Source organism: Rissa tridactyla, chromosome 1 (assembly GCF_028500815.1).
Source record: "Rissa tridactyla isolate bRisTri1 chromosome 1, bRisTri1.patW.cur.20221130, whole genome shotgun sequence".
Classification (NCBI taxonomy): Eukaryota; Metazoa; Chordata; class Aves; order Charadriiformes; family Laridae; genus Rissa; species Rissa tridactyla.
The window spans coordinates 76,793,377-76,808,183 of NC_071466.1; the positions used below are offsets into that span (position 1 = coordinate 76,793,377).

Below are 14,807 nucleotides of genomic sequence, written 5' to 3' on the forward strand. Positions count from 1 at the left end.
GTTATGGCTGCCCTTGTTCTGTATCTGAACTAACAAGTGCTATATTGGCACTGCAGCTGTTAATCATCTCAGGCTTTATTATAAGGGATCGTGTTCTCATTAATGCAAACTGCAGCTATAAAAGTTTGATCAATGTTTCTTTTTCCCTGAAGCAATTCTTTCCTAATTTTTCTTAAATATGATTTCCAATGTGAATAAATGCCTTCTAAAGTTTTCTGAATGACATTTTTCCATCATAAAATGTAGTTTTCATAAGTTAAATGAATACATTTTGAAATTGTTTTTAATTAGGCTGTGTGGAGGCCTAGCAAATACATGCTTCTCTCTCCTTTTGCTCATCTGTTGTGTAGCCATCCTCTTCTTGCCCCCCTCCCCCCCAGTTGCTCTGAGCCTTGCTGATTTGGCTTCGTTATTGGTGTGATGAAAGTGGGAACTGGGGACTCAATAAGCAAATTCAATGACAGCTTTTCTCTTTGATAAGACTAGTACTGACCAGTCTATAAAACCTGTATGAAGAGAATGCAGACAACACAGACAGTCACATGTACAGACTTCTTAACAGGAACCTGCATCAAATGCTTTTCTAGCAGGGGAAAAGCTTATGCCTCTGTACGTACAATAGTGTCAGAAAGGACTTGCTGCTGGCGTTACAGAGGCAAAGAAGTTTCAGGGCCCATCTGTCTTAAATAGGTGTGTCTTATAGCTCGTAACTAGTATCTGGATATTGAGCAGTAATGCTGCTTGATACACGTAGTAAAGCATGAAATAGTGTTGGGGACAGCAACTGCGCTGCCTCTAAAGAATAATAAATAACAGCTTGTATATATGGCTCTTCTATTTGTATACATTGGTGTAATAAGTTTTTTTTGCTGCTAGTGTGATGCCGTATCGGCTTCTCTGTGGATGGCTCATTTTTGTCATCTGCAAACTTGGCAACTGAATTCTAGTTGCCCAACTTGTATTTCTAGTGAGGCCTAAAAGACCTTTCAGATGAAGTTTCCATTTTTAAAGCTACTGGCAAAAACCTCTGTCTCATGAACTCCCTATACTTGATTTGGAATCATGGATTACTTTTAACAAATAATATAATCTTAACTGGTCAAGTACTGACCTCTAGAACAAGTCTCTAATCTTGGAATAAGTCTTTTGTTGTTTCATGGCGTGTTGGCAAGAAACAAGGCCAGGAGTAATTTTTTTCCTCCAGTTAGTCCGTTGGGTGCTCTGTGACTTTCTTGGGGAAAATTTACTGTGTAAGTAATGGTCTCTTACTGGCTTCCATAATTGTCTTTTGGGTGAGTAGTGCAGCAAGATCTCGTTGCCAGTTAATTATTTTTGTCGTGTTTTATGGTGGCAGTGGAGCTGTGCTCCATGTATGTTAGTAACTGCTCAGCTTTGACCATCTCTTAACCATCACTGCATTCCAGTCCTGTGGACGTTGACTACTCTGCGTGCCACTGGCCCATAAAACTGCTATGCTGGCCTTTACATTCTCTATCTTGCTAGAGAGGCAGTGAAAACGCTGGTCTTTTCATTTCACTTAAATGTGTTGAATTATTAAAAAAATATTCCAGTGCTGACTCAAAACCCTCTTGCTATGCACATACCTGTTTTTTCATATCCGTATTTGTATTTTCATCTTGTCTATCTCTGTGAGCTGGGATTTTTTTTCTTCCTATTTGTTGCATGTTGTCTCAATTGAATGCCAAGGTCTTTGGGCTAGTGGATTTCTATTTTTGCACAGCATGAAGCAATCCTCAAACTGAAATGAGCCTATGAATTTTAGCATAATAGAAATTATTAATGCTACTGAATTATGCATAATTGTTAGCATTAATGTTGCAAAGGATCTGAGAGGGAATAGAGCTAGGAAGGAAATAAAGAGGGAGAAAACATGAGCGACAATGAGAAACCAAGGAATCTTACTGAAAACATTGCTCTTTAGGAGCCAAATTAGTTTAGTGTGCCTACTGCCAAATAATTCTGTTCATTTTTGTGTGCTTAACTACCTGAAAAAGTAGAGGAATTTTGGAAAAGAGCAGCAAAAGTAATTAGGTATCTGTAGTAGATGAATGAGGAAAGGTTACAGGTGGTGCAGGTATGGGCACAAATCTACAAGTAGCTTAAATATGTAAATAGCAATGGGAGAAATTACTTTGTATTACATTAGCTAAACGTAACTAGAAATTAAACTGAGTTTTAATCACAAAACTTCCAAGTCTGAAATCTGGCAGAGCTACATTAGTGAGAACTGTGAGTATATTGCACGCATTGAGGACTTCACATAAATAGTTTGAAAACTATTTAACGGAGCTGATAAATACGCTAATTCTCCGAAGCACCAGAGTGCTTCGGCAATGGTCAGTAGAGTTAATCCAACTTATAAATCAAGAAACTAAGGCTTATATGTTCCCAGTGTCCTGCTTAGCACAGGAGACACAAGTGAAGTAGGGGTGCATGACTGTTGTGGTTAAAAAACTTAAGTCTCCCTTCCGATTCTCATCTAGACTGGGAAGAATGTTTTAGTTTGGAGACGGGGGGCTACGCTGTAGGAGAAACTTCAAAACTGGATTTGGCAAAGGATGCCACGACAAATAATATATTATGTGTTACTGCTTCAAGTGCTAGATGTAGCGGTCCTGTGACAAGTAATTCAGTGTCAGCAGAGAGCTGAACTCTGTCATTCTGTAGTGTTATTTCATAGCTAAGCCATGGACTTCGGAGGAGAAGTGGACATTTGTTAGGCAAATGCACTGTATGTAGCAAGGTTATTCAGACAGACCATTGTGCAGAAAAACAGTTCAGTTTATTGAAGGCTCAAATGCTATTATAAAAAGTGTTTTCATGGGGTTGTAAAAAAATAAATTGGAGAGAGACATGCTCTGCATACAAATAAGGAAATTATCCACCTTTGTCTTGTTCTGTGCCTGTTAGGAAAAATAAAGAAAAGTTATCTTGAAGTTGATAGAAGTAGCATGTGAAGTAGTGAAGCAAATTACACTGCACAGTTGTGATTTCTTGCATCAGGAGCTTGGTTGTAGCAGGTTAGTTACCATCAATAGGGAGCGCCATGGAGCTCTTCACAGCTCCTCCGGGATTCCTTCAGGTCCACCACACTCCTGTTCCTGTGGAGTTATGGTACTGCTTTGTCAAGCCTATTCCAAACAAAGCAAAAGTGAAAGACCGAAATAGAGCAAAGGCATGTGCTTTCTTCTCTGTCTTTTCCTCTTTTCCATCCTCTCAGGTTTATGCTTTCGTGGAAGTTTCCTTCAGTAATTTTCTGCCATCATGCACCTTTATTCAAGAACCTTGAGATCTATTCTGAAATCTTATTTTTCCTGTCTGAAGAATTAACAAGAACAAATAATTGCATGTCTCCTAGGGTTATGTTTCCTAACCAAAACAGCACACCATACAGCATCTGTCTAATGTGCATCTTCCTGCATTGTCACAGCATAATCATAGAATCACAGTGTGTTGCAATATGCTAACCCTATTTTAAAGTGGGTGGGAAAGGACTCTCGTTACACTGTAGTGGCAACCATGTTATCATCTCTTTCTGATCACCAAAGTGTCTCTGAAATACCTGCAATGACAGCAGGGTAGAAAGAGGGAGATAACAACAGATTAGCTGATTTTTCTACTTAAAAATTTTATCTCAGACATTAGAATACTTTCAACATATATTTTTTTGGTTGATAGTGCTTAGTGCACAAATCTGGGTGTTTAACTTGAATTAATTTTAAATGCAAAATTAACAGATTTTTTTTTTTGATTGAGATGCTGTACCTTGGATTACGAATGTCTCTGTAACATTGTGCCAAATCTTTCCCTGCACAGTATTAAAACCAAAAAGAATAAGGTGGCAAAACTGAAAAGTGCATCAGATGTATTTTTATGTTACTGTTGTGATTTTGATGGTTATTGTTAGCATAAGCAATAGCACGGACCAAGGGAGGCGACTCCAGCAGTAATGTCTCTTGCATACATTAAAATGGAACAAAAAGCAAGATATGAAATCTTTCAACTGGTGCCATATGCAGAACAGAATGGGTCTGTGATCTCCCCCTAGAATATCCCAACTTCTTCTTCATGACATGCTCACACTGAAGTGCAGAGAAAATGGTATGTCATGACATCGATATGTGGAAGGCCATGCCTGCTTATTTTTAGGCACCTAAACACTGGCAGGCACTTCGGGCTTAACCTTTATCTGTTGCTTGGCATTCTGCAAGCTGTAAATTTGCAGCGGTATTATTGCTCTATTTGAAGTATTCTTTGAACGTTTGATGATTGGCTTATGTATGTAAAAAAAGAAAGGCACCCATTTACTGTGGCAGTAGTAGTGTGTAGTACTACTACTAGGTGTAGACAAGTGCTGCTACTTTCAGAGCACTTAAGCACTCATTTGAGTGGGAATTATGAGCATAAACCTCATTGTATCATGGAGAGTAGTGGTTAAGCAGCATGTGAAAAGTAGTAGTAGTTCAAACAGATATTCTCTTCCATTCAAGAAAGGAAGAAAAAGGAAAAAAAAAAAAAAAGATCAGGTGCTCAAGTGGTGTCCTGAGTGTCTGTCAGCCTGTGCTGCAAAGAAAATGGGTTGTTTTCCCCTCCTTTGCTCCTGTGTTATTAGGGAGTGCTTCATACATGGCCGGAGCTATTGCATCTGACCTACTCTTGTCTTGAGGAGGGAGGAAATGCCACTGCTATAGATTAATGTAACTGGGCAAATTCCTAGCCTCTTTGAAGAAAAAGTTAAAAACAAGGAGGGTTAGGATTTCAGAATCACAGAATGGTTGAAGTTAGAAGGGACCTCTGGAGGTCATCCGGTCCAATCCCCCTGTTCAGTCAGGGCCACCTAGAGCCGGTTGTCCAGGACTACATCCAGATGGCTTTTGAATACCTCCAGCGATGGAGACTCCACAACCTCTCTGGGTAGCCTGTGCCAGTGCTCGGTCACCCTCACAGTAAAAATGTGTTTTCTGATGTTCAGAGGAAACCTCCTGTGTTTCAGTTTGTGCCCGTTGCCTCTGGTCCTGTCACTGAGGAGAGCATGGCTCATCTTTACACCATCCCTTCAGGTACTTAATACACATCGATAAGTTTCCCCCTGAGCCTTCTCTTCTCCAAGCTGAACAGTCCCAGCTTTCTCACCCTTTCTCATAGGAGAGATGCTCCAGTCCCTTAATAATCTTTGTAGCTCTTCATTGGACTCCCTCCAGTAGGTCCATGTTTCCCATACTGGGGAGCCCAGCACTGGACCCAGCACACCAGGTGTGGCCTCACCAGTGCTGAGTATAGGGGAAGGATCACCTCCCTTGGCCTGCTGGCAACACTCCTCCTAATGCAGCCCAGGGTACCATTAGCTTTCTTTGCTGGAAGGGCACAGTGCTGGTTCATGTTCAACTTGTTGTTTATCAGCACCCCCAGGCCCTTTCCTAAGGAAAGGAAATGCCTAAGGAAAGGCAGTTTCATTTGTACTGGAAAGATAGAGTCCTTAATTTCTACACAAAGAGAGGGCAGGCATGTGGCTGAGCTCTTTGAACAATTCAGGCAAGGATTTTTTTTAAAAATAGAGACACATAAGTATTGCGTACACTATTTTCCATAAATGTGCTAGGAAGAAAAAACCTGAAATATAAACAATAAAAAATTCAAATATAAAAAAAGCGTACATGCGACTGGCGTGTACATACAGGAAATTCCATTTAAGCATAAGAAAGAAGTTTTTTTACTGTGGGGGTGGTCCAATACTGGAACAGGTTGCTAGAGAAGTTGTGGAGTCTCTGATTTTGTAGATATTGGACACAAACTGCTTTAGCCGATCCTTCTCTGAGCAGGGGTTTGGACTAGATGATCTCCAGAGGGGTGGTCCATCCTCAGCTTTTCCGTGATTCTATGTTGGCCCACTCTAGATCATAGTATGTTTCTACAGAAATTTCTTCTTTTTTCAAGATGTCCACAGTTTTTTGAAAAAATATAAAGATAAAATGACAAGGGCAACTTCATAGAAACTGGTGCATTAAAAGAACTGAATATAGATTGACATTAAAAAGAATGAAAGAAACCTTGTCAGACTGCTAGTTTATCTCAGTAAATTCCCCGTAGCCTTTTAATGTAAAGACTTGCTATACCATGTATTTTTACTCCTGTAAATGCAATTCGTTGTCAGTCTTTGTTTTACTCTCACTTGTTAAACCTGTAGAAGTTTAATAAATTTGATACTTCATGGCTTTACAGGACACACCAACGCTTATTCATACACTCTGATGCACCACATTACCTCTTTCAACTTCTTACTGTTTAACTTCGATAAACGCATTTTTACTCTGTTTCCCTAGTTCTGTAGATGGCTGAATAAGAGTCACATAAATATTTTGCTTTATGCTGATTTCATGGTATATATGCTCAGAGCACTTTCTGTATGTCCTATTACTGCGAGTATATATTCAAGGGAATTGCATGTTAAAAGAGGCCACCAAAACCTGCCCAAATGCTCTGGCTGAGGGCAAGCATTATCTTGACAGACTGACCCATCACTTGGAGATGTACCATCATCACTTACATTTAGAGATCTTTTTACTGTTCCAGTGACCATTGTAAGCAACCACGGAAAAATGTGAAAAATTCAAATGATACACGACTAAATACTTTGTAAAGCAAAAATTCATGGGGTGTCAACTTCTATAAATGAGAGACTATTGGCTTTGAGAAACGAGTGCTGTCTTCCCCTTACTCCCATCCTGATTGTAAATGCCAGACGGTGCTAAAAAATATTTGGGATGGACGCTCCAGTGATACTGTCACCTAAGATGAGCTCACTTTTTTCAGTCCGGGTGGAGGATGCATTGGATATTTGTGATTTGTGAGGATGCTAAAGGATGCAATGGGTTTGGAGACAAACAGGCAAGTGCAGCAAGGGCTGCTAATTTCTGTAAGACATTACTCCCAGCAAATGAAGAGCATGAATCCTCAGTTTTAGCGAAGGTATTGGACCACAGCTGTAGATGGTTTTTAAACTGTTACTACCTGAGGATTGAGTGCAGTACTAAATAAAAAACCTTTCCCCTCACCTGGCTACAGTAAGCGTAAGGATCTCATATGTTGCTCTTTCATTCCCTGAAGTAGCTTAGTCCAATGACATCGCTGTGACAGTAAGAAGCAGGCATTTTGAAACTGTAATCTTTCCTTTGGGCTTCACTCCTCTGCTGTCTCTTCAGTGGGTTATTCAACCTTGATGCTTCAGTTTCCTGTTTGTAAAAGGTCGATATTGATACAATATCTACCTCTCGCAGAGTGTTTGATGGTTCTGGTATTCTCAAGATGTGTAGCTGAATGAAAAAATTGTGACTTTGAGTGTGTTTGTGCAGAAAGGTCACAGTCATAAGCATGCTATCAAGAATGTGTTTTGATTTCTTTTTACATGTAACTATATAAGCCTAGTGTAAGAGAATATAGGTTTTAAAATACCTATCCATACCTAAAATACCATAATAAATCATTTAAAAAGAATTTGTACTGCAAAATGAAAGTGGCTTCTTGTTTATTAACTTCTATGGTGAACATCTAAGCGTAAAGTAGAGGCATGATTTTCTGATTTTGTTACTATTACTCTTTTTAACGTGAGCACTAATGAACCTTAATTATACTTTAAAGTAATGTTCATATCCATGCAGTGAGCCTGATTCATCATGGCTTGCACAGACCTCTGTTTCTCTACCCAGTGAGTAAAAGAATGCTGCCAGTTTTGTTTGATAGTGTTTTTAGATATGTCCTACAAAAATTTAGCTATGTAAGCAAGTTGTACGGCTATGGGGAATCAGGTCTAGTAAAAGCTGGACATAGCATTCATAATATTCTTTGCAGATAAACCTGAACTATAACTTCCGTTGTTATTTTTGCCTAGGAACTGTGAGGATGCGTTATCAGCTGAAGACTGTGAAACGTTATACCAGTTTGTTTATACCACACACCGTCCGCTTGCAGTAGCAGCTGGGGAATTCCTTTATAAAAGGTATCTCTGCCTGCCTCCTTGCGTGCCTACTTCTTGCATGTTCTCATTTGTTTCAGAATGAAGGTGGATTTATTTAAGAGGGACATTAAGCATTCATTTTTCTGCTGGAAGCGCGTACCGTGAGGATAGTAGATGTGCTTTCTTCTGCTGAATCAGAAGAGAAACACTGTCTAGGGGGGAAATCATTTGTTCCCCTGTACAGCCCTGGCACAATAGGTGTGAAAAAGTTGCAAGACTAACATAGAGAATATGAAACAACTCTCTGATCCATAGATGCCATGCTATGCTGAGAGCATACCTCCTTTCTTTCTACTTTCTTTTCCTGTTGCTTTGCGTCTTACAAGCTAATTCATCACCTGGCATCTGCTGGATTTCTGTAGCTTTGGTGATTAATCACAAAAATGGCTTCCTCTTCTCCCTTTGGAAGTTGCCTTATACATTGTAAAGGCTTTGAATAATGAGAGATGCAGCAGATTAAAAAGCCCTTCCAATTTTCTGTCAGGTTAATGAAGTACAGGGTTTATCTTCCCCAAGAGTAACTCTTATAAATGGGCTTCTTATAACAATGGTTACATGAAGTGAATGGAGTTGGCGTGATAAAAAGAGATGAAATAAATATTCTGTCTCTACGGCTGAGAGAAGTAATTTTGTCTTACGAAGAGGAATGAAAATAAAAATATTTTGGCAAGACTTTTGTGGGGAAAAATTCAGAAGTAATAACGATTTGTATTTCTTCTGTGTGCAGCATCTCCTCCTAGCTGTCTCTTCCTGTCTAGCTGAACTGCTGACATTCTGGGGTTTGTGGAGCCAAATCCAACAGAAAAACAAATGACGATAAATTTCTGTTTTGATGACTCTTCTATCACGTCTGCTAGTCTTACTTAGTCTTTTGTGTTGGTCCTAATATTCTAATGTTGGTTGATGGTTGGGACTATCTTAAAGGTCCCTTCCAACCTAGAAAATTCTATGATTCAATCATAAATCAGGTGTTTTTCCTCTCAGAACAGTGCTGCTTTTTGCTATTGTAGTGATTGCCCTGATAACTTTATTTTTTCTACCCAGCTTCCCAGTGCCGTGTGGACACTTTGACCCTGTAAACCTCATCCTTGTTCTTGTTTGCCCAGTTCTTCTCTCTGGCACTTTTGCCAGTATAGAAAGTTTTGTCCTAGTGTGATAGAGGTGCTAGCAACACCCTCCTTTCCCTGGTCATGCTGATAAAAGTTAGTATAAATGCTTGTGCTTTTTTTCCCCCCCTTCTTCTTGGTTTGCATGAAACCTCCTCAATGTTTGCATTTTTAACTTAGGTTACTTAGCTGGCATAAGTCACACTACGAGATGCACTTTCTGAAAGTATACGCTTTTACTGACATTGAGCGGTGTGGTCCTGTTCTTAAATCCAAGCCATTTGGGCCTTCCATTAATCTGCGGGGATGGCCTTCCTGGATTTATTATGGGATTAGCACTTCTGGTGCGCAGTAGAGTCACACTCCTTTTGGATAAAGAGGGAAATGAAAATTGAAGTGTTATAGAGAAGAGAAGAGAAAGAACAGTTTTTCCACTGTATTTGTGAAGTTGAGTGAATTGCGTCTTATAAATACAAGATACTGTGCTTTCTTCAAGAAGCTTCAGTTCTAAAATGTACCATGATGTGAATAATGGCCAGGTAGTAATATCTCTACTCTGTTGTTAAGGTTTAAATTCAGCCTAGAGGAAGCCCCTTTTCAAGCATGAGCAAATGCCTACCTCATTATGTGTTCAATGCTGTGGAATCTGCATCTGTTGTCCAGAAAGCTGGCAGGGGACCTGTGAAACTGTCAGAAATAGTCTCTGCATCCACAGGGACAGCAGATCTCTCATGATGGAAACCAATCTAATGTCTTTTCCCTTCATCTGATAAAAAAGTATAACGTGATTTGGAGTAAATAAGTAGACATTTAGAAGAAATACAATCCTTGAGATCTTGACAGAATTAGTCTTACATTGGCAAATGAGTGTAAAGAGAATGTGGCAGAACTGGACTGACTTCCTTTTCTGTTGGCAGGCTGCTTAGTCATGAGGGAGATGAAGAAGTTCAGCCCAAAGGAGGAGGGAAGTTTGGTGCGAGTACTGACCATTTGAAAAGATTAATACGTTTTTTCCTGGAGAGCGAGGTGAGGAGACTAGCCCCTGCAGTAAGCCTTTTAAATCCAGACTTGCATGTTAAATCAAGTGTTGGCTTCCTTTTGAAAGCTGTTTCTGGTGGTGAGCTCTGAAATGTTTGGTGTTTGGGATGTTTTCACTCTCTAGGATGAGTTTTTAATGAAGACATTTCTGTTCTGTTGTATTAAAACTAATTTACAACTATGCTAGTGGAGAGAGTCGGTGCTGAAGCAGCTTCTGAAAACAACCTGAAAGACTAATGCCACTGACTGAGGGTTTTTTGGGATGTGTCCGTGTCTGTTCTGCAGGCAGATACGGGTTGCTGGCCTATGGCTCTACGCTGACTAAGAACTGCGTAGTTTTGCTGACAGTTTTATCAGCTTAAGTGCTGTAATTCGCTGTTTGGCTTTTGCAGTGGTGCAGACCTATGTCTCACCAAAGTGTCTCAGGCACACCAGTTTTAAATCTTTCTGCAAAGACTTTTACAGACATTGCTTAAAATGTTGACTCATTTCTAGTTCCAAGGTTGGATTTTTAGTTGTTATGATCAGCAATATAAAGCAATACAGAAAATAGTTTTAAAGATATTAGTTAAATTACAAAGGAAAGGTATCCTAAAAACATAAAAGAAAGGCTTTTTTTCCCCACTTTTCCTGTTTTTTTCCCCCACTCACCTGCTTTGTATCAGATTGAAGATATGGTGTTTAAATGTTGATTGGCCTCAAACTAAATATGTCAGAATACTGTCTGTGACTATATGGGTGAATGACAAAGCTTTGTAATTGGAAAAAGGGAGAGGAACGTATGAAGCTGTATTTCTTTCAGTGATGTGTTTGCTTCTATAAGCTTGTGGTTTTAATCCCTAGCTACACAAACATGTCGCATACCTCATAGACAGCTTGTGGGACTGGGCAGGCAAATTCCTGAAGGACTGGGAGTGCATGACTGCTCTTCTATTAAAAAATGCTGAAGAAGATGGAGAAGGTGGGTAAGCAAAGAGCTTGATTTTGTCTGAATGAATCTCTTGATATTGTTTTTTGAACTTTGCCTTCAGCTAGTTCCATATTACAGTACCCTTTGATCCCAAATTGTGGTCCCCAAGGGCCACAAAGCAGATGCAACTCAATGCACTACCAATGTGATATCTATATCAACATATTTGTTTTATTCAGTATTCTGTATTTATGTAATGTTAGTTTAGAAACTTTGAAAGAGTAATTGCATAATTAAGCCATAATGCTTACGTAGCACTAAGGTTTTTTGTTTGTTTGCCCAAAACTTAAAAATCTAAAAGTATTAATTGATTGAAGTGCAGTATTGTTGGGCTATTGTTCGTGCCTGAAAACAAAATGAGGAACGTGTCAAGTTCATTGACATCTAACACTCTAGAAGATTAGTTTTTTGTAGAATTATTTTAAACTGAACTTAAATAAATCTTTAAGGTCCATTCCAACCCAAACCATTCTATGCTTCTATGAATAGTTGTTGTAGTAGAACTGGAGGTGGATGTGTGATTGAAATCAAAGTTTGTAGACCCATTTTGTTAAAGCATTTTGGTACTCAAAGAGGCAGGTTTGTCCTTAATGAGATAGTAGCCAGTAGGAGTGGGCCTTATTAAAACTGTGGTTTTGGGAGCCTAACTGCCCTGAAAAGTTTAGCCATGAGAGGAATAATTGTTTTTGTGTTTAGTAAATGTAGAAAACTTGTTTTCTGCTAATTAAATCAAACACTCTCTAGGTTTTTTTTAGTTTATTTAGCAACACTGCAACACTAGTTTATTTAGCAACACTGCATCTTTTTTTTCTGTAGTGTCCTTCCATAGTTACTCATATAAATGAATAGGCTTTTCATTAGCTGTTTCTGTATCTTCATTTTTCTTTTGTGTGATGCTGAGACTGATTTACTTACAGAACTGAGTGATGCCCATGAAAGTGTTCTCATTGAAATTATCCTCGCAACGGTTAGAGAAGCAGCTGAAGGTCATCCACCAGTGGGCAGAGGTGCAGCCAAAAAAGTCAGTGCATCTCAGTCTTTTTTATTGTCCTATAATCACATTCTCTTTGCCTTATGTACTCTGCCAGACAGCATGTTCCTAGTGGTAGGTATATCTTTGGAAATAAAGTGGCTTATTTTTATGAAACGACACAGTGTCTTTTGACCTCTAGATCTTACTAGTAGTGGATGTTAAAGGAGATGAGCATTAGAGGAGAGCCAGTTGACATTATTGACAAATGGTGAGCATTTTATCCATGAGATATAGATGTTCAGCGATCTGCATCTAATTGAAGGTTAACAAAAAAATAAAAAAGCATCTGGTTGTCTCCATGGAAAAGTATCTTTATCTTAGCTTGATATGCTTTAGACAAAGGCATGTGAGTTAACCTTGGGTTACATGTAAAATTCCACTCAAACTAAGCGATTTCATAATTGAAACAAAATGCTTTATCTGCAGATTCTGTCAGTAAAAGAGAAGAAAATACAATTGGAAGATTGTACGAAAATTACTGAACACTTTATTATGGTGCTTCCTCAGCTCTTGGCAAAGGTAACTAACAGCTGCTCTGTGAATGCATATTAAATATTTCATTAAAATTCCTGCAGTGTACTCATATCCTGTTTTTTCTCTGCAGTATTCAACAGATGCACAAAAAGTGGCAAATCTTCTGCAGATTCCTCAATATTATGATTTGGATGTTTACAGTACGGGACATCTAGAGAAGGTGAATAGGAATTGGGGTAGTCGGTTCATGTGGAATGTAATAAATTTATGTGACAATGTACAAAGTTTAGTGGGACTGGCACAGGTAGGAGACTGTTGAAAACAAAAGAAATGGTCTCATACCTTGAGAAAAGTGGTCTTATGTAGGCTTTACTTTTTGATTTGGGGCTGCCAAAGAAAAGCCTTAGTGCTTGTCAGTTCTGATATGCTGTGACTGGCCCTGGAGAGTAACGATTTGTGGTTTTACATGGTGGGCCCAGCCCTGGGTTTTTCATTGTTGGGTGGAGAGAGGGTGGGTTATGCCATGTGTCTAAGCTGGTGTGTCCCGGGAATTTACTACAGAATAGGTTTCATTCTCCTTGAAGACTGACTCCCAGCTGCTGGGGAATGATAGGCACTGAAAGATAAGAATGGAGATAGTATATCTGCTGATGGGAGAGGGGTGATCAGAAATGGAGAGATGAAATCCTTGGAATACCTTAATGTATTCTTAAGCAAGGATGTTTACAGGGAGGCGAACACTCCTAGGTTAATTTCAACACAAAACATTAACTGGAAGAGAGAAAGTCAGCAGAATAGCAGAAGTTACCTCCTCTCACTAAGACTGACGACCCCAGTTGCTGACATGATCTGAAACATTTGCCATCCCTTGCTGCCGAGGGAGACAACTTCCATTGTTTGAAGACACACCTGTCCTTTGGAAAGGCATTTTTTATTCCCTACCTTTGTCTTTATTTTTATGTAGTGCCAAATGCGTATTGCTAAAGTAGAAGTTAAAGCAGTTGCTTTATTCTTTAGGAAGATTCAGAGACAATAATAGTGGTGAAAAAGAGCTATAAACCCAGAAAAAAATGTTGTATCGTCTAATCCTGCCCCTCTGCTCCTTAGACTGGCATTTGTTTCATGTTGATTGTATGACCTATAGAGATATATGGACCAAGTGGTATGTATCTAAAGCATAAGTGGATTTTTGTACAATTTACCCATAATACCCCTTTTATCACTTGCAGCATTTGGATGCTTTACTGAGAGAGGTAAAAGACATTGTGACCAAACACTCTGACATATCTGTCCTTGAGGCTTCCTCCAGGACTTATTATGTCCTCTGCAGTGAAGAAATTGCCATCTACAGCCAGGTGGATTGTGCCCGAACTCAACTGATAGATGAGTTGATGGGACAGCTTAACCAGCTACTAGATGGCTTCTGGCAAAAGGTGAGTGTGGCTCATTATGGAGAGAAACAGTTTCCCTATGAAAAAATCAGACAAAAAAATTAAGAGGCATATGGAACTATTCTTTGCCTGCTGTTTCTCTGCTAGAGGGGAGCAGAGCTTTCAAAGATGGGTTTGCTCCTCTGAAAAGATTGCTTACATTTTAAAGAAGCAGATGTATTTTGGCAGGAATAGAGTGGGGAAAATAATAAACAAGGTAGTCCACATCAGCACCAGGGCATTTTATGTATTCTGAATATTCTAGACCTAAGCTCCATAGTTGCTCCGTAGTTGCTCCATTACTGTGCCAAAGATACTATGTCCAAGATCAGCTAAGAAGTGCTGTGGATCTATAGGTGATGAGACTGTTCCCCAAAAGGTATAGTTCTGCAATTCTGTATATTTGACTGTGCAAAAGATGCCCTTTATGCTGCCACTTTGGCTCCAGAGGTAGTACTAGGAAAAAAAACGCCAGCAGTCTGTAATGCAGATTGTATAGCTTTGTGGTCTTTGAAATGATGACTTTCCCCTTGAAGGAGGACTGCACAGTCTCCCTCAAAGTTTTTCATTAGTTCTAAAAAGCAGAAACAGCTGGTGGTGATATGAATAGCTTGCTGGCTGAACTGAACAACAGAAGCCCACAGCTGATCTGATCAACTGTGCCGTCGTGAACAGGTGTCATGCCATGGTATGAGAGTTAACGCTGGCAGGTTTTTATTGGACA

General features: G+C 39.4%; 1 protein-coding gene across 7 annotated transcripts in view; it reads left to right on the plus strand.

Annotated features, from left to right (window-relative positions):
• The window catches only part of LOC128904508 (cohesin subunit SA-2-like), a 65,227-nt gene that overhangs the window by 28,290 nt on the left and 22,130 nt on the right, over positions 1-14,807 (plus strand). For all 7 annotated transcript variants that reach the window (XM_054188954.1, XM_054188956.1, XM_054188955.1 and 4 more), the window contains 7 exons: positions 7,907-8,014; positions 10,056-10,164; positions 11,020-11,137; positions 12,064-12,167; positions 12,606-12,698; positions 12,784-12,873; positions 13,883-14,086. In XM_054188954.1, the coding sequence (XP_054044929.1) occupies positions 7,907-8,014; positions 10,056-10,164; positions 11,020-11,137; positions 12,064-12,167; positions 12,606-12,698; positions 12,784-12,873; positions 13,883-14,086 (826 nt within the window). The remainder of the gene's footprint in view (positions 1-7,906; positions 8,015-10,055; positions 10,165-11,019; positions 11,138-12,063; positions 12,168-12,605; positions 12,699-12,783; positions 12,874-13,882; positions 14,087-14,807) is intronic.